Genomic DNA, 19,906 nt, shown 5'->3' with positions numbered 1-19,906 from the left:
TTACTTTTTTCCATGAAAATAGCATTGTAGACAGCATGGCATTCACAAGAGTTGAGGCTGAGATGTTCAAGGTAAGCAGTGTACTACACAAGGCTCTCTAATGTTTTCTTTTTTCATGACAAGTTAAGTTCCACATTTTGCTCCTCCATTTTCCTAACTTTTCCTCAAAAAGAAAAATTGTTCTTTTTTTTTTTTTTTTCTTGGTTTTTGTTTTTTTAGTTCCTCCAGGAGTGATACAAAATGGAGCTCGAGTTCTGAGTAGAGGACTATTTCCTGGAGCCAGGCCATTGCAAATCAACCCCATTGGAAGTATGGCTGTTGCAGTAAGGTAAGAGTGGCTCATAGAAGGACCTTTATGAAATAAATCCGTGTTTACAGAGAATGTAAAGGTGTACGTAAGCTCTGGTCATCAGATATTTTGCTGCTTGCTAATACTTCTGAGGTTCTAAATGAAATAAAACTCTGCCACCTAAAATTCTTGGGTTACCATTCTTTGCAAGACAATCATGGCATATCTGCCTCTTGCACACTGATTTGTAAAAAGCAGTTTTATTTTCACTAGGAAATTGTTTATGGTGAGAACCTTCTACAGTGACCTGTTTTTCTAAGTGCAAATGTTTTTCCCTGCTCCTCCCTTCCTTTTCCTAAAGACTTGCTGCATTAAATACCAGTGAGAATAATATCAATAATATTAAAGCAAAGTCTGAAAGATATCTGAACATATAGCTGTCCTTTTGTTGTTAACTTAGGTCTTTGTGAAGCAATTTCTTTCACTACAGTTACTATTTCAAGGTTATACTCAAACATTCAAGGGTAAAATACTGTTTGATGATAACTTTTCCAGAAAGCAGGGCAGTAAGAGACATCTAGTGATGGCAGTAAGAACTGTGGTTTAGTGGCTTCCTTTACTTAAAGCAGAGATGGTTTATTGGTGGCAGAGCAATTCACCTCAGGTGTAGCTCCATTTTCAGTCAGTCACAAGAGATTAATTTGGTCAAGTGTACTGCCAGTGACCTTCTCTTTCAGGACACTCAGTATCTGCAAACCCTATCTCAGCTCAGGCAGTTGGGTAATCTGGGTGGGGTTTCATAATTAGCATGGACCCTGCCTTGCTGAGCTAGCTGCTCCAGTTATACCCTCTGATCTTAGTAAATGGCTACAAGACAGTGAAATAAAGTATCTGGATAGCAACTTACTCCATTATTATTTACTTGGTGCTTTTTTTTTTTTTTTTCCCATTTGCTCTTTATTATTTTTATCCCTTTAGAGAATCAGTGTCTAACCCTTTGGGTGCAGTATTTCCATCCAGTAAATGAAGAGAGAAAGAACCTATGACATTCATATACTCTTAATGGTTAAAATGCATAGGGGGGAAGACACTAACTAGAATAAAATCCATATATTTTGATGGGCAGCTGCTTCAGCTGTTTTTCCCATTTGCTCTGCTGAAGGGATGCATCACTGGGGGTCATCCTCCAGAAGACTGCAGAGTTCCTCTCCATCTTGCTTTTCCACAGTCTGGCGTTGCTAGCAGTGGAGGTCAACCATCTTCAGGAACTTTGCTACTGGCTTTAGCCGGAACTTGCATTCTGCTCCAGTGGGGATTGCAGAGCTGTGGGACTACTGGATCGTTAATTATATGTATCTTTTATGAGGTGTTCAAGCTCAGTGGAGGACACAGTGGTCTGAATATAATCTCTTGAGTTTGTTTGCATTTCTTATTAGATCATGTTTCATAATCAGGGTTGACTCGAGGAGGAGACAGAATTGTTTTTCCTTCCAGGCCACTTGAAAATTTCCTTCTGTGTAGAAATCCTCAAATTGCTCTGCTGTAGGGCCATGTAGTTAAATTATATGTGTTTTCTGAGGACTAGTACTCATGCCTTTTCCCAGCAGGCAGAACTGGATCTTTACCCGATACTTGCTAATGTAGATCTGGGAAATTAGGGATTTTACCCCTCCCTTGCTTATGTTCATTTTGCTGTGTCTCAGAGAAAAGTATTTATGGTTAGTTAATGCAGACATTTCTAATTCTTTTTGTTCTCTTCTCCAGCCTTAGGCAATATTAGAAATAGCATGCTATGAATATATTCCTGGTCTGCATTATGTCTGCTCATATTTAAGAGTTACTTCAATATCCCCTCTTCTAATTCTTGGAAAGGCAGGGCAAGGGGAAATGGCTTTGAAAGCTTTTGAGAAGCTAGGAGACTCTCTGCAGTAGAGCAAGTTCAGCAGATAGTTTTGTTTCCCTTGCAGATATTAAGATTCAGCATTTCTTTAGGAAGAGGGTCAGTCTGGATGCACGGTGCCTCTTAGAACATCATCACATCCTTTCAAAACTGGATATTACAGTTACTGGTTACTTAAAAAATGACAGCCTGAGATACATGGGGCTAAATAGGACCTATGGTGTCGAGCTTTCATAGCAACTCATGAGAATAACTTCTGCTTATCATGTGCAGCGAGGGGTATTTACCACAGCTTCTGTGCAGCCTTCTACTGTTGCAGTTAAGAGTACTGCTCACATGTATATTTTCTTGAGAAGAGTTCTTTTGATACTCTAAACGAAAGGCCTAAAACCACCTAAAAAATGTGGTTTTCATAATTAATGTGGGAGACCTCTAGTACCTTCTTGGTAGTGGATCCTTGCATATTAAATTAAATCTCTTAACTGGTTTTCTTTAGGTACCATATGTAGGAGTTAGGGATTCTTCTGTAAGGTGCTGGTCTTCTGTTGGCATTTCCTTGCTGTCTGAATGGTTTATTTCATTCTGCATTTATTTCCTTAGTATCTTAATGGTCTGTGGTTTTGTTGTCCCCCAGACTCCTTGTGAATAACGTGCAGAATGTTGTCCTGTTGTGCAGACTGCCATTAGTGTCAAAGCAGAGTAACAAAAAGGTTGGTCTCGGGTTAAACTTGCAGTTGTAGTTAGGTGGAGTGTTTTGACTGATCTGTTACTCAGAAAGGAGGTCAAAACCATACCACTGGACTACGTTGCTAAAATCTGTGATTTCTGATGTATTAGTTTCCATCATTTGGAAAGTTTACTGTGCATAGTTCACTGTGTCTTCTTCAGCAGTGTGATTGAATATATTTAGCCTATTTTGTTCCTGCACAAGGTATCGATGTGTTGCTGTTCTTATGTAATTACATGTGATTACTTTATTTGTTATATATATAAAATAAAGTACGATTGAATTAAGTAGTTTGGATTAAAAAAACGCTGCAGAAAAATATTTAACAAACATGACAAATCCACCACTTCCCATGAATAAAGAATAGCAATTGAGGAGAACATCATTATGTTGTAGTGCATTTGGCTTAAATTGCACAAATAGGCCTTTCGTTCCAAACTAATCTACAAATGGAAAAGGCATCCCACACTATTTTTGCTTTGAAAATCATCCTCTGATGTTAAATCTCCACAGCAGAGCATAATTGGATGTGTTTTGACAGTAGCTTTTTATTTACTTTATTCACACCACTTTCAGCTTGTTTACCATCCATATTTTCCGTGTTGTGGCTGACAAGTCTAAGACCCACCCAGAGACAGCAGGGGAAGATAATGCTTCAAAGCTGCACAGTGTGTAGCATGTCTCTAACATGAGATCCATCGTATATATTTTTGGCAGACTGTATCCCCATACACTTCCCTGAGAGAATCTAAAAGCAAATGCAGTGATAATCTGGATATGTAGACAAGAAAATACTTAGAAAGGTATGAATGAAAGCAAGCAAAGCCAGTAGTGCCTTGCAGGCAGCAAGCAGTTGATTGTGCTTTGAAGGTGAGCTCTTGCTCTTCCTATGTACATCCATTGAAAAAAAAACCTTCTAAATGTTTACTTAGGAGGACGTCTGTGTCCACCTCAGTAGGTGTAGTCTCTGTCAAAGTGGCCAGTGCATCCACCAGTTTGCATCTTGGCAAGGTGCAAGAAGTTCTGTATCATATATAATCACCTTCCACATGAGTAAGGTGTTGCCAGTTACACCAGCCCTTTGAAATCAGCTTGGAAGCTGATATAATATTAGGGCTGTTTGAACTACAATTTCTGTACATTCACCAGATGTCCTTCACCATGATGCTTGTTAACATCTTTTGTAATTCTGTATTAGTCCTGTTCTTCTTTTGCTCTGCCCAAATTCTCACTGCTACAGAGGCCGGCTTGGTAGGAAACCTGAAGGAGGAGGGGTAAAACCTTTAGGAAACGCTAAGCAGAGCTGGTCCCAGTAAAGATGCTTTGGCTGGATTTGCCATTCTCTTTGATTTTTGATGTGTCAGAAATGTCAGGATGGAGGATGGTATAGACTTCATTGCTTATCTGCCTTTTTAGCATATGTTTCCCCAGAATGAATCCAAGATATTGTTTCAGGCTGGTTGAAAATTTAGGCAAAACTTTTTTATATGCCATGTATGCCCAGGTAATAGGTTAGATTGCTTTTGGTAGTGTTTGTTCGAAATACATGTTTAATTTTTTTTCTTCTAATTATTGCAGGTTAAAAATAAAACTTAATGGGAAATTACATGGGGTTTTCTCCTTTTTTCAATTCTCCTTTCTAGCTAAACACCTGTAGCTTTTCTGTCTTCATTTCTGGATAGAGTTAATTTTCTTCCTAGTATCTGGTGCTACTTTAGTGTTTAGTGTTTAGTGTTTTGGCTTTAGTCTGAGTTCAACGCTAATAACACACCAGTGTTTCAGTTGTTGCTCAGTAGTGCTTACCCTGATCAAGGACTTTTCAGTCTCTCATGCTCTGCCGGCGAGGAGGGGCACAGGAAGCCAGGAGAGAGCAGAGACAGGACACCTGACGCAAACTAGCCAGAGGGGTATTCCATACTACAGCACGTCATGCCCAGTATATAAACTGGGGGGAGATGACTAGGAACCACCAGATCGCTGCTCAGGTTGGGCTGGGTATCAGTCAGCAAGTGATGAACAGTGGTTCTGTGCAACACTGCCTTTCTGGCTGGGGTTAAACTATGACATTCTCAGGGAATTTCGCAATTACCTGTAAATTGTGAACACAAGCTTCCAAGAGGATTTCCTGAAGTAAAAAAAATTTCCATTCAAGGTTCCAAGACAAAAGGCTCCCTGTTCCTAGGGGGAAAGCAAGTACATCCTCACTGGCTACTGAATAAAGGTACTGCCCTTCCTTTATTTTGGGGGGGGGGAATCCTCTTATAAATTCTTAATTATATATTCTTAACATTATTGCTTATTACTGGCATGATCAGCTTAACAAACCCCAAGTCATCCTTGTTGCATTGCATTCTTCTCACCTGTAACAAGCAAGATGAGTTACCTTTGGGAGCTGAAGGAATCCTTCAGTAACTAAATGACAAAAATGCTAGCTAACTTGGTAATTCTTTCTTGCAAAATGCAGAAGGCTGCATTAGTCTTCAGAACTGCTGTTGACGCTGACAAAGTGCTCTTTCTGCTGGCAGTTCATGACTGGTATTTATTGTGGTCCTTGGCATACAATTATTCAGTGAAGTACCTTTGTAAGAGCTCCTATCAATAGTGTGACCAACTTGTTGACCTTTAACTCAGTAACTGCTGATGGAATCTCATCATACAGCAGCTGAGCACCACTTACGTTTAAAATGCTTGCTCATCCTCTTGTCTGCTGGTACATAGTGATTTTAAGTAACAGTTCAACTACCTGTAGATAAAAGTTCTGACTGTCCTGAATTTCCCTTTGGAATTGTGTTACCTGTACAGTAAAAAAAAAGTTACTCTTTTTTTTTAGCAAACCTGGAACCTGTCAAAATCCACAAACCCAACTTTCCTGTACTGCTTTCTTTGTAACTTTTAACTGGGTGTGTCCAATTCCATACCAAAACCTGTCACCTGTGGGTGTACAATGTCTGATCTGGGAGGATCAAAGGTAGATTAAGGTGATACTTAACCTCCACAGAGGTTTGCTTTGTTTGTCAGTGAATTCACCTGTCTTTGATGTGGCATACCGTAAGTATATTTTAGCAAAACTTTCTGCCACTTAGCAAACAGAATGTGATTACCTATCTTTTTTTAAAGCTAGCAGAGAAATTTAAGGAAGATGTATCTGTCCTTGTTAAAATAACTGAGACATACTTTCATCTCATCCTGAAGAGGACCTCTTTGATAGGCAGAGGTACTAACACTGTGCAAAGGACAGTATTTCCTTACCGAGACTTGAGATCCATCTGTTGTGAGTCCCATCTGGCTGCTGCTAACATTAGTAGGAGAACTCCTATCCATTAACAGTGAGAATGGAGTCTGGCTTTCTAAAGTTCAGACTTACCTCTGCAGTGCTTGAGGGTTGTATCATTCTGCTACAGCCAACTTGAAATATTTTAAGAAGAATCTGTGCATGGTACTTTTATCTCTACAACTATGGTTCAGATCCCTCAAGCAAATAAGACAGTCCACGTCAGTAGGATGAGAAGTTCTAGAGACTGTCCTGTTCTTAAGGGAAGCCACCGCTTTAAAACATGTAGAAATGTCAGTTTCTGGAAATTTTGAAACAAAATTCTGGGAAAAAAAAAGAGTAATGGGAAAAAATAAGGTATTACTTGAAATAAATTTCCCCTCATTGTTATAGTAAGCACAGAATTCTTAAATACCTTGTCTTGACCTGTAATTTCAAAATAGTCTAAACATCAGAGCAAGCACTTGTTTTAAAAATCTGTTATTGTTTCAGTAGCAAAGTTACAGTTACAACCAGAACTGTGAGCAAAAATAGATCCAGCTGGCCAGAGTGTGTCCCCTGAAGCCCAGGGCAATTTAGTGATCATGATCTAGATTGACCACTCATGATCTAGATTGAACTAAGTAGATCGAATTCATTTTTTAGTGAGTATGTAGCGTGGTTTAAAACCAGCCAGGCAGTTTGTTCACTCATTCCCCCCTTCTTTCCGTCCTCCTACTCCCGAAGTGATGGAGAGGAGAACCAAAAAGAATGCAACTCCCCCAGGTTGAGATAAGAACAGTTTAGTAACTTAAGTTATAACACAAATCACTACTGCTACCACCAATAATAACAATGATAAAGGAAGTAACAAGAGAAGACAATACAACACCTCAGCACCTGCCAACTGATAACTCGCCCCACCTCCTCCAACCTCACAGTGCCTTAGCCCTTCTGGGTAACTCTCAGTTACATCCTGGGCATGACGTGCTGTGGTATGGAATACCTCTTTGGTCACTTTGGGTCAGGTGTCCTGTCTCTGCTTCCTCCCGGCTTCCCCTCCTCCCTGGCAGAGCATGAGGCTCACAAAGTCCTTGGTCAGACTAAAACATCATTGTTATCAGCTCTGTTCCCAGGCTGAAAGTCAAAACACAGCACTGCACCAGCTACCAAGAAGGGGAAAAATGACTGCTACTGCTGAACCCAGGACAGTATGTGACTGTAGAAAAGCAATACAAACTTTAGAATGTCTCAGAAGCATATGCAGCATATGAATGGTTTCAGTATTTGTTTATTCAACTCATTAATACCAATTGTACGTAATTTGTCGTATCTTATGTTTGAGCTATTGCCTATCAGGATACAAATCAGATTAATTTCTTTTCAGGGTACATTAGTTTTGATATGGTGTATATCCTAAAACACTCTGCCTGTATAAATTGCTCATTTCTGCAGACATCCTTTGCTAATTCTTTCCTTGACCTGCTTTCTCTTCCTTTTTTTATTTCCCTAAGCAGAACTGGTTGGAAATCTCTCAAAATGTAAGTGAAACACGAGGTTTTTCTGAGATGCAAATGCTTTCCGTTTCCTGACCAGTTCCACCATAGATGCCTTTCTTCTCAAGTGTAGTGGTATTCCCTTTCCTCCCATTTTTTTTTTTATTTCTTTTTTGCACCTTTCTGTGGTCTTCAGTTTTTCTTCATCATCACCTCTCGTTGCAGTCACTCCCTGTGGGATGCTAACCCCATAGTAGTACACCTTCCCCCAGGACATTGCTTCTGTAATCCCTGGGCCTTTCATTCTATTTTTACCCCTTTTTGAAATGATTGGGATTTGGAGTAAGTCCCAGGGGCGCAGAGCTTGTGAATCCAAATTTTAGTCCTTTTAGGTAAAAGCAAAGACTAGAGACTCAAGAGCGGGGCAAATCAGGGATGTCTTTTTGGCACATGGTTGTTTTCCTCCATGGAACTGTAGCTTTCCTTTTACTGATGGTCTCTCAGTACGAACTAACAGGAGTAGATCTAGTAACAGGAAAATGGGCATCTTGATTGAAGTCCCATCTGTCAGAAGCTTTGTTCACTAATAACTTAGTCAGTAGGAATCCCATTTGAGTTTCCTCCTATTCTGTGCTGTGTTTGTTTCCTTGGAGCAAGAATTTATTGCTATTTTTTAATGGAAAATTAGTAGCAAGTAATTTTTATTACGCCACATTGCTCTGACTATTAGCTGCCTAGTAAAATCAAGTAACTAATTTTATGCTAATTTATGATAATGTAAAACATCTTTAAATGTAAATTTACCCTAAAAATGAAGAATCTGTCACTTAAAATGCATCATATGCTTCCTTGTAATGACTGATCTTAAGGACTTGGTTATAAATTCACCTTACAACTAGTTTAGTATGGATGATTTCTTCTTTTAAGCATTTGGCATCCTTTAATGACAACCCCTGCAGTGGCAAACCATCACAGAGTAAATGCAGCTGGCTTGCTGCACAGTCATGAATGACATTGCATTTAGATATTAATAATTGAAGGCTCTTTGTGTATTCCTTCTGGGTTCTGTATATAATTTATGGATCATAATGCTACTCAAAAACGTAGGGGGGGGAATTTGTTGAGCAAAGAGGTTGGCAGGAGGCTTTCTTTGCTAATAACTGGGCCTTCTAGTATATACATTTTTTTAACACACTGTAAATGAGAACATTTGGAATGGCTGATTAATATGCTACCTAGTAGCATTGTCCTGTCACTGGTTCACAAAAGCCTGTTTCTTGTTTTAGCAAGCTCTACAGACAAGAGCATTTAGATTTATAGGAACTGTGGAATTACATACCTCTCTTCATTTTCCACCTTTCAGCCTTACGTTTCAGAAATGGGTAATACTCTGCTGTTCCTTCTAGAAACCAGAAGTGAGGTCCCTTCCCTGAGACCTTTCTCAGCAGGTCTCATTTTCTAAGCAGAGGATCAGTAATACTCTGTACTTGCCACTGTGCCATTCGTCTTAAGAAGTACCTGTGTTAAGTGCATGTGTTTAAGAAAAGGTTCTAATCCAGTACTGCCATGAGTGTGCAAAAGCACTCTAGTGATAGCATGCAGATGGCAAAAGCAGATTTTACAGCAGGTTTTCATGTGATAGTTTAAACAGTGTTGCCAGTTTACTGGGTTTTTTTAACTGATAGAGGGGTCCAAGGCTGGTGGACTAGGGGTGGCAATGATGATGCCTTTATTCAATGATGAGCATCCTCCCCTCCTTTTTTCCTGCAGGAATTAAGTACTGCACAGGGTCAGTCCCTTCTTTAACAGACTTGCAGGCATTGTGTTGTAAATTCAGTGGCTCTAGTACTTTCCAATGCAAAAAGGAACACTGTTGGGTTTTAAATGTCTCATGCTATAGTAGTTCACACAGCACCGAGTGCCATAGAACCAGAGGGGAAAATGACAACTTCTAAAAAACAGATACTTTTTTTTTCCTACTGTTTGTTTATAAACATACTGTAATATTTTGTTGGCAGCTAGGGGCTTAAAATTATATTGCTTTTAAGAATATTTGTAAGATCAGAATCAGAAATGTGACTGGACCTGGGGTTTATGCTTAGTTGCTCCTTCTGTTCGAATGTGTCCTAAATAAATGGTAGCTGTGCTACTTCCATGTGAAGCATCTCCTACCCTTGGAACACTATTGCTGGAAAAGAGTCTTTGAGAGGAGGCAAAGTACTCCAGAAAGCTAGCATCTCTCCCCGACATTTTTGGTAATATCATTTTATATGGAAAAGTGGAGAGGATTTTCTTTAAAATACAGTAAATAAAATAATGTGTTTTTTTCTTTTAAATTTTTTGGAAGTGAAAACTATTAGCTGAAATGTAAATCAGGACTGTTCAGACATCATTTATTTGCAACCATCCCCTCCTTCCTCCTGCCTCTTGTGCCATTACATCTTTTGACTTGTTTCATGTGTGGAGCCAATTCACAAGCAATTTGAGTCAGGCTTTGAAACCATCTTGCATGGACATTACTTTGATGGTCATAATTTCAGGTTGTCAGTCAGTTAGATTTGTCATCTTCTGCACTGAATCAGGATCACATCTCTGTGGCTTCTGAGACTGCTTTGATTTGTTTCTACAGGAATGGAATAACCAACTGCCGGATGCGGACAGAAAGCGAACAGTCCTGTGGCTCTCCAGTTGTTAGCGGTGACCCAAAGGAGGATCACAACTACAGCAGTGCCAAATCTTCCAACCACAGGAGCACATCACCTGCAAGTGACTCCATTTCCTCTTCCTCTGCTGACGACCAGTATGAATTTGCAACTAAAGGTAGCCAGGACAGCAGTGAAAGAAGTGAAGTTAGCTTCCAGAGCCACGAGAGCCATAGTGAAACAGAAGAGGAGGACAAAAAGCAACATCGGAAGGAGACCAAGGATTCTTTAGCTGACAGTGGATATGCTTCCCAGCACAAGAAAAGGCAACATTTAATGAAGGTGAAAAAAGTACCAAGTGACACACTGCCTCTTAAAAAGAGACGTACAGAAAAGCCCCCTGAGAGTGACGATGAGGAGATGAAAGAAGCTGCAGGATCACTCCTGCATTTGGCAGGAATTCGGTCCTGTTTGAACAACATCACCAATCGGACGGCAAAGGGGCAGAAAGAGCAAAAGGAAACCACAAAAAATTAGAACAAATAAATGATTTGTTTGAACTTACAAAGTTTTGTTTCATCACGTCAGGTGAATTCTAATGATTTGTGGCAATATCAGCAATTTTTTCCTTTTTTGTTTTTCTATTTGTTTTTGGTTTGTTTTTTTTTTTTTTCTTTTTGTTTCTTTTTTTTTGACCCTTAAGATTTTTATTTTTAAAGGAGATTGAAGCCATAGAACTCATACTGACACTCAGCTTATTTACAAAAGTTTTTCATTACCTGAAGACAAAAAGTTAACAAATAACAAAAGCCAGAATCACCATTGCTTTCTCCGGCTTGTCAAAAATGCATGGTTGAATACGCAGTGACATCAACAGTAATGCGATGGGAGTAAAACTGGGCACTTGGAAATCCCTCTTACACTAGAAGAGCTGTGCATAATTTAGTAATCTTTCAGGCCTGGCCCTTAAGAATTGTTTTTAATGGCCTTACAATTGGGTTAGAAGTGAATGTGAATAAAGAGATTTGGGGGAAGGAGGAGGCACGTACTTCTCAACACCAAGAACAGCAGCACTTGGATACGTTGTGCCATAGAAGTCTTTGGATGGCCACTGGTGGCAACTACGCAAACCGTAATGCACTTTTAGTGCTTCTCATACTATACGTGGCTCATAATGTAAAGACTGATAACTTCAAGTTTGGGGGAAATTTGAACTATGTATGCAATGGGTTTCAGTGAAATAACAAGAAGAAAGAGGAGGGGAGGTCACTGTTAGTAGCATCGTTAATCATTGAGTTCTGTCTTCTATATTAAATTACAAGAATGTTCAAAAAGCCATAAGCCTGAAGATTGGCACTGTGTGCAAAAAATAATAGTAATAGGGAAAAACAAGCTATGTCTTCTAAACTGCCTGAGTAAAAAGCAATCGACTCTGAGAAATTACAGTAGATATTAAGGGAAAGAAATACATCAGAATCTGTTTCTGTGGATCAAATCCTTGATCTAACTGGGGAAACAAAGCTACAAAACCTGCCATTAGTAGTATTCTGTATGTAAAAATAAGAGGAAGGCATATTGGTGAACAGTAAAACTCAGAAGTTCAACAAAAGATCTCCTACACTGCCCTCTGAAATGAGAGCGCAGTTACCGTCAGTCAGGATTCATCTGTGCAAAAGTGACAGCAAAAGTTTCCAGATCAACCAGCGTAGCCAGCAGAAGAAATTTGATCCACATTGCATGGATTCCTTTTGGGAGGGGGGGAATACAAAAAGCAAACGATTTTTTTAATTCAAAGATGACAAAGTTCTTGTAAGGTAAATAATGTATTTAGCATGAAGCATGAATTATTTTCATATAAATATAGAAATTAGAGAAAAAGGCTATGCCTCTAATTTTTAAGCCCTTAGGCTTAGAGTTGTTTTTTTGGGGTTTTATTTTTGTTTGTTTGTTTGTTTTGTTTTTGTTTTGGTTCCTTCTTTTTTTGTTGTTGTTGGGTTGTTTTGTTGTTTTTTTTTGAAGCAGGTGTTTAAGGTTTAACCTTCTTCAGGGACAAACACTGACTGTTGGGGAACTTACTCTGCAATATTAAAATCTTCATGCTCTGGTAGGGCTTGGATGGTTGAATTAAACTGCCTTGTCTGCACATTCAGCCCTGCCCCCTACTTCTGTTTAACAAAAAAACAAAAACAAAAAAAAAAACAAGTAAACTGTGTCCTTTCTTCGTCTGTACATGTGTAACATGACGCAATAATCTGAGGGCAAATTCAGTAGTGAGTGTGTATGACAGAATCAAGAGAATAATGGAGGTTAATTGAGGAAAACTCTCTGATTTGATTCAGGAATAAATAGACAAGAAAATAGCTTTGCTAATTTGCCATGAGAAAATGAAGTTAGGAAAGAGCCTTACTGAGGTGTCCGGAGAATAACCAGTGTTACAGAGTGTGATTCAGGTATAGTGCTATTCTCCTGGTGATGACAGCTCCTGGAGATCCCTACAGCAGAGGGAAACTGTGAAATAAATAAGATAGTCTCACCCAGATTCATGAATTTGGCATGATAAATTCTACACGTAGAATATACTAGAGGCAAGAAGAAAATCCCAGGAACCAAACACTTGACAGAACAAAATGGTCTGTTTCTTAAAAAGACTGCAGGTTTATATTTATCCTTAACAGCTGTTTTCAGGCAGCAGTTTCACCAGGATGGATCTAGTTTATGGAGAGTGATTTAAAGAAGGGTTTGACTTCCCACTCAGGGGAGTGAGCTAAAAATTGCTTTTGGAGATGCCTGTGGTGTGTGTTCAGTTCGGGGTGGAAGCACTGAAGGGCAGGCTGGCTGGACCTGTTCCAGTGCTCTGGAAGCATTTTGCCATGTAACAAACAGGGCCACACTAAAGGCATCACAGCAAAATGGTGCTTCTCTTCCATTTCACCCAGATCCTGGGATCTTCAGGAGCTGCCTGACAGCTGCTGGAGCCCAGCACAACTGCCAACTATGCAGATAAGGAAGGAGAGAGACAGTGATAGTGCAAGGAACAGCTCTCCGCCTCCCTCAGCTGATTCCCAGTGGGGTTGGTTCCCAGCTTTGGTTAAGTCAGGGGTACATCGATACTAACTTTTGTTGGCTGCCTGCAGCCCTTAGAAGAAAGGGCTTGGAAAATGGGAAGGACCAGTCCCTTGGCCAGCTAGCACAGAGGTGAATGAGCCATAGCTTTCCTCATATGTGATTGGACTGGGGTAATTGGCTTCTGCCCCAGTTCATGCTCCTTACGGCCAGAGTCCGCAGATAGTGAACCACACCGCCACTGCACAAGAAAACTGGTTCCTTCTGCGTTATATGGACTTTGGGGAGAGTAATTTGAAATACACATACTACAGTATCAGTTTGCCACTACCTTTGCTCATTAGTGCACAGTTGTACCAGCTCAGGGGTGGTTTAATACTTACCCAAAAGCAGTGTTGAAAAGCCAGATTTAGTGGCAGAAAATACACTCAAACCATGGCTCAGCCATCTCTGTCCTCCAGAGAAAGCGATGTGGTTGTGTGCTGGTGGCCGGATTCTGTCCACAGTCACGACACTAGTTCCAGAGCAGCTTCACTGATTGCAGTGTGTCAGTGCAAATGAGATCCGTGTCTGCTGATCAAGTACCATTCATTAATGTGGACTCTTGGTGATGAAGTATATAATTACCACTAGTATTACTCACCTTAGAAAGCAGTCATTTTGCATAAATATCTAATTAGGCAGGTTATCTCTATATACATACATATAATCTAAGACTTCAAAAACTCCTTTATATACTTGCTGCTAAACCTAAAATGTTGGCAGGCATCTATTTTCATGTAAAATTTGTGGCTCCTAGTCTGATCTGCTGAAGAGGTGTTACTCAGTAGGAGTTTACAAAGTTACATTCTGAAACCAGCAGTTTGGCTGGGGACTAATGCCATCAGCAGATTATTTCTTGCATTTAAAAACAACTGGCACTTATTGACCCTTACTCTGACTGTTGGTGAGAAGTACCGAATTTGGGTTTGTATAAAATACTTAGGAGTCACCTTTTAACCCGTTATTGTGCCTGGCTGACAATGGCAGCTTTGTCAGACCAGTCAGGCAAGTTCTCTCCTATTATAACAATTGAGACTGATCTGTTTTCCAAAATATACTATGTCAGCTTTTCAATCCAGTTGTCTCTGACTGAATCATGCCAAAAGGGAGTGGTAATTGCACTGTATTACTAACTTGCCAGACATGAGGTGGTTTGGGTTTGCTTGTTTGCTTTCCTTACTAAGCCATTTTAGGGTGAGAAGTTGTCAGATCTAACTTTCCATTTTCCTCACTCTATCAGTATTGCCAAATTAGCATTTCTGCAAGACAGGTGGGGCTTGGGGAATCCCAGTATGTCAGCAAGCATTCAGTGGTGAGTTTCAGGGAGGCGTGAATTGTAGGGGTCGCTGGACTTCATGGTGGGTTCCTTTGGAATATGCCTTTTGCAGCAAGAGGCTCTTGCAGGCCAGAGCTAATATCACAAGCAGATTTCACCAGTGTCTGCAGGGAGGTGAAATCTGCTGGTTGTGCTTAATGTTCTACAAGGAATTGGATGTCCTACTGCATTTTGATGCAGATCCTGCCTGCATTTAAAATTTCAAGCACAGGTGTTGAGCAGCTTTAATGTATCACCCCGTAGCTGTTTCTGAAAGCAGTCTGATCCTGATCTTCTCCTGGCAAAGCCAGCAGTAGTTCTGCCAAGATCACAGGGGTTCACAGCTGAAAAGCCTGATGTGGGAGCGAGGAGGTGTGCCATGTATGACTAGATAACTCTTCCATGACTGTTCTTTCTGGCAGTTCAGTTGAGGTCCATACTCTGGCTCCTCTCTTAAATTAACAGGAGAATGGAATCTCAAAGGAGAGGCATCAGCTCCCAGTGTTCGACTGAATTACTGTCTACCTTTGGAAAAGATACAGAGAAACTCTGGGGGCTGCATTCTTCACTGGAGTGAGGTACAGTTACATCGACATGCTTTAGCATGAGAATGAAATCCTAAATTGTACACCAACTGGCACCAGGATAAAATGACCAAACACACTTTGTCCCAGTTTCTGGGTAGCAGTGATTGATTTTCACTGAGATTGTGGCTTCCAAATTGTCTGAAGATCTAGATAGGTGCAATCTGAGGTTTTCTAGGAGGTGAAGGTGTCTGATCTCACTTGCCATCAGCGGAGCTATAGACACCCAAGTGCTCCTGGGAACCTTCCCTGTTTCACTGTTAACTGTTATTACCAGTTTTTCTTGACTCTGTCCCTCAGCATTCTTTAAAGCTCTCCCATGCTCTGGGATCAGAATAAATTTATTGGGAGAATGCATTTCCACTTTAAGATGCAATGCAACTTACTTCACTCCATGGGGAATGCAAACCCAGCTCCTTCAGGTATGTCACTGCTGCCTGAATAGCTCATTGGCATATTTTACAGGAAATACCTTGAAATGTTTTCTTGACTTTGCCACCAAAAGGGCATTTGAACCATGCATCCTCTTGATTGTAACAGAGTATCAGTGTTGACCGTTCGACCAGTTAAGTTTTAGTAGTGTTCTTCACAGCCCTCCAGTAATATATCAAACACTGTTATGCACATAATGCAGCACTGTGATCTAATTTAAATAATACTTTTTTATTATTTATACTACTATATGTAATATACATCAACACTTTGCTATATAACCTAAGTGATAACCCTCTTCTTAGTTAACTGCCAAACTTCGAATTTCTGTTTGGTTTATATTGCAGTTAGCACAGTTACCAAGTTGTAATGATGTCTCTTTTCCTTTGAAATGGGATGTGTAAGTCGAACTATACATTTTGTGTGTTTCTGTTTTGAGCTGGAGTTTATAAGGATTTACACACAACATTCGGTGTTCTGTATAAATCTGCATACATTTGTGAATTCATCCGTTAATCCCCTTTTATTTAGAAAGTATTAATTGATGGTGGTTTATTAGGGGGTTTGTTCTTGCATTTTTATTTTTAGTACTGGTTATTCTTGAATTAAGCAAAGACTTGTCAGCTGGGTTGCTTTACCTTTGATCGTGTACATGACCTTATAATTCTTCCACAGTTCAGCAAACAAGTACTAGCTTCACTGACCAAAAAAAGTCTCAACCTAATGTGTCTATGGTGCTGTATTTTGCTGGTGTACATTTAAAACCAGAACTGATTTAAAGGTCACTGTTGAGTTGTTCTAATAAGTAGCCTCTCCTGGTTTTGGGAGTTTGGGTTTTGTTTTAGCATTGAAACAAAGTATATTTATCTAAAGCTATATAATGTTTTTTTCTACTGTATCACATTTCCTTTTGCAAAGAGGGGGAAATCAACCTGGTGTAACATCCTTTCCCAGTTGATGGAAGGGAGTTTTGTTTCACTTCTTTATTTTCAGTGGATTTCATTGGGCCTTGGATCTGGCCAGCAGTGATGAGAGCTCATCATCTGAGGGCTTAAGGGATAAGGGACAACTCATGCTGGCCCTCAGTGCTAGAAGAGATTTTACTGGATACTGTAATTCCATGCTGGATTCTAGGATGGCTGATCATCTAGAGATGGGAATCTTTGTCATTTTTTTTTTGTGGCCTGAAATCCCGAGACTTTTCTTTTTTCATTCAGATGACATTGAACTTGAGTACATCTTTCAGTTCCTAGAGCATTCTACATTTCCTGAGTACATGTGTGGGACAGCAATTGAAAGTCATACCTGTATCTGATAACCAGTTCCCGTGCCTGCATCATTCACACTCACTACTTAAAACTGCCATGATGTAAAATGTCGGGGGGAATGATTTGTGTGTGTATGAAAAGCATTATGGACTTGTACATTTTTTTTTTTATACTCTGATCTGTAATTTCTGAAATATTTTGTTTTACAGAAAAAAAAGTGATAAAGCAATCAAAAGACCAAGAGATTTAGTATCAATGCTTGAGGGTCACAGGACCTTAACTGGCCAATAAGTTAATTTAGTACAGAGATAAGCCAATTTTTTTCCTGTATCTGAAACTGCCAACTTCATCAATATTAAAACACAAACTGTGGTGGGGAATGAACAGTGATGTTGAGTTGTATTTGTGTTTACCTAAATGAGCAGTCCGAAGGCAAGTGCAATCAGCTGATCTTTAGGAAATATGAAAATGTTGATTTAGAGGCATACTTGCATTTTACATTTTCTTGATGTGTAATCATATTGCCAAAGACAAACTATTTCATCAATTATTATTGTAAATAACACTTTCCCGAAACCTACCATAAAGTTTCTGTGATGTATTGTCTTCCAGTTGCAATAAAAATTACTGAGTTGCATCAATTGAACAGTTGTAGTTGTGTGAATATTCAGAATATGCCCAGTTATTAAGGAAAGGAGGAACAACAGTGAGGTTCTTTTTAATAAGTGAATTCCTTCACTATTAAATAGTTCTGTGGGATGTTAGGTGCATCTTCACTGCAGTAGGTACCAACTCACGTTAATTTGCTGCCATGCGCAAATGGCTATGTGTACTAAATGGATGTTATGTTAGGGCCTGATCTTCCTTTCTCAGCAGTTCTGCAGCTTGGAAACAAAACTGATTTTGCTGGGAACTGTGTATTTTTAAAAAGTCAGCAACAGTCAGGAGATGCAGTAATAAACATACCAGCAGTGTAGATACACATAAAACATCCTGAAAACACCACCTTCTAACCTCTGAATGAACCCTCACAGGCTTTATTCTGGTTTCTGCAAGACTAGGACCCTTTAATTCTTTTGCCATGTTAGTCCTTTACCTTGTGGCACAAAAGGACTGTTTGCAGTAGGAAATCTGTTGGTCCAAAAGCTTCCAAGCTGGTTGCCTCAATTGCCCAAATCTGTAACCAGCCAGAGGCATCCTGTGCTTCAAATACTTGGAGCCTCCCGTGGTCACCTTGGGCTGTTGCAGGAATCAGTAGTGCTGTTTGCTCACTGGTGCTAAAAACTAGCCTGTCCGGTGCCACTCTGTGTAGATCCAGCAGTCCAACACAAGTCCAGAGCTGAAGAACACAGTGCGAGAGTCTCTCTTCAGAGAGTTAAACTGGGTAGTAAAATCTTATAAATAAAATCATTCCACAAAGGCTGTTGTTGTTCTATGAACAGCCCTGTGTGTTTATAGGTTAAACTTTTAAAAGGATGGAGAAGGAAAAATGCTCTCTCAGTCTTTGATCAAACAAAAATGTTTCTCACGTGGTCTGAGATGCTGCTGAAGCAGGAGGGTGGTTCTCAGCTGCATAATGAGAATGCATGGTTGCTGAAGCTGGAACTCCATCTGCCCCGGAGCTATAGAAGTGTTACCCTCAGGTGTCTCAACACCATCCTGAGCAGTTGGTATGGGAGATGACCAGAGCAGGCATCTGAGGGACAAGATGGATATAAACAGGTCTGGGGGGGAGGGAGTGTGGCAGAAGAAGCAAATGTGCAAGATGTACATAACAGAGCAGAAAGCAGTTCAGCCCCATATCTGACCAGCCAGTTTATACTTCAGTGTATTGCCTGAAAAGGTTTCAGTTTGTAACCTCTCCTCTGTGCCCGCTGCTGCAGCAATGGAACAGAGAGAAAAACCAACCTCAGCCACTGAGATGAGATGAGACTGATGAGAAGGAAAAAAACACTTAACTGTGCTCTGGACTGTCTTCCTCTAATGGATCTCCCCCTCCCATCTGCTGCCAGTTAAGCAAGTATGACGCAGCATGGTCTAGGGATGGATCTGTAGCAACATGTAGTGGAGCAAGGAGACCCACGGCCTCCACAGCTCGCCAAGAGACTGGTCTTGGGCTTGTTTCAGCATAGGGCATTATGTGAGGGCCTCGAACTGTTTAAATCAGGCACACTATTTGAGATGCGGTGAACCCCAATTGTGCTGAGGGCTTTTTGTGCAACCCTGCTGTTTGCGTGCTATGGGCAAAACAGTCTCAAGCTGCAAATTTTACTTCATTGCCAATTAACACAGAAGTCTGATTGCTCATTTGGGTATTTATAAAGGATACAAACAATCGACCACTTACATAAACACCTGTCCTACCTCCAGCTTCAACAGCCTTATTTCCATCATGGGTTATGCTCAGCATGGTGGTAGGGCTCCTGCCCCTCCTCAATGTGTAGAAATGGATGTGGTTGTGTAAGTGTGTGGTTGTATAAGTGTGTAACAGCGCATGGACAGGACTAGGAGCTTTTACACTGTGAATTTTGCCCAAACAGCCCGGGTAGCGCTGACAGGGTGCTGCATACTGAGGTGCAGAGCTACCACACATCCTCATCCAGACACTCCTGCAGTCTCCTGGCTGAAGTTCAGCAGCCACATGGCCAGAGGTGCGAGGCTTCGGGGACCCAAATAAGCAACAGCACAGATCTCACCTGGTCAGGGCACTCCAGGGAAACCTTGGCTTCCCGGGATCACCCGGCTTGCTTGCAGGAGCAGGTACCTGATGGGTGTCTTGCACTACACAAAATAGGCAAGTCTGCATGGCCTCCATGTTAAATTCCTTTCTTTACACAACAACGTATGTTACTACAGACTCCACCGTAAAGGGGCTGCATTTTACCCTTCTGCTTACGT

General features: G+C 40.4%; 1 protein-coding gene across 9 annotated transcripts in view; it reads left to right on the top strand.

Annotated features, from left to right (window-relative positions):
* The window catches only part of FOXN3 (forkhead box N3), a 217,177-nt gene extending 199,523 nt beyond the window's left edge, over positions 1–17,654 (top strand). For 6 of the 9 annotated variants that reach the window (XM_061463819.1, XM_061463820.1, XM_061463826.1 and 3 more), the window contains 3 exons: positions 220–328; positions 7,684–7,707; positions 10,292–17,654. In XM_061463819.1, coding sequence (XP_061319803.1) covers positions 220–328; positions 7,684–7,707; positions 10,292–10,841 — 683 coding nt within the window. In that variant the 3' untranslated portion in view covers positions 10,842–17,654. The remainder of the gene's footprint in view (positions 1–219; positions 329–7,683; positions 7,708–10,291) is intronic. The other 3 variants (XM_061463827.1, XM_061463824.1, XM_061463823.1) reach the window with 1 other exon arrangement.
* The last annotated feature ends 2,252 nt before the right edge of the window (positions 17,655–19,906 follow it).

This window comes from Pezoporus flaviventris, unplaced genomic scaffold, assembly GCF_033815535.1.
Source record: "Pezoporus flaviventris isolate CSIRO_AGI_PZ_B2104156 unplaced genomic scaffold, CSIRO_AGI_Pfla_v1 ptg000036l, whole genome shotgun sequence".
Lineage (NCBI taxonomy): Eukaryota > Metazoa > Chordata > Aves > Psittaciformes > Psittacidae > Pezoporus > Pezoporus flaviventris.
The sequence above is the reverse complement of the archived record's forward strand: the minus strand, read 5'-3'. Positions and strand labels throughout refer to the sequence as shown.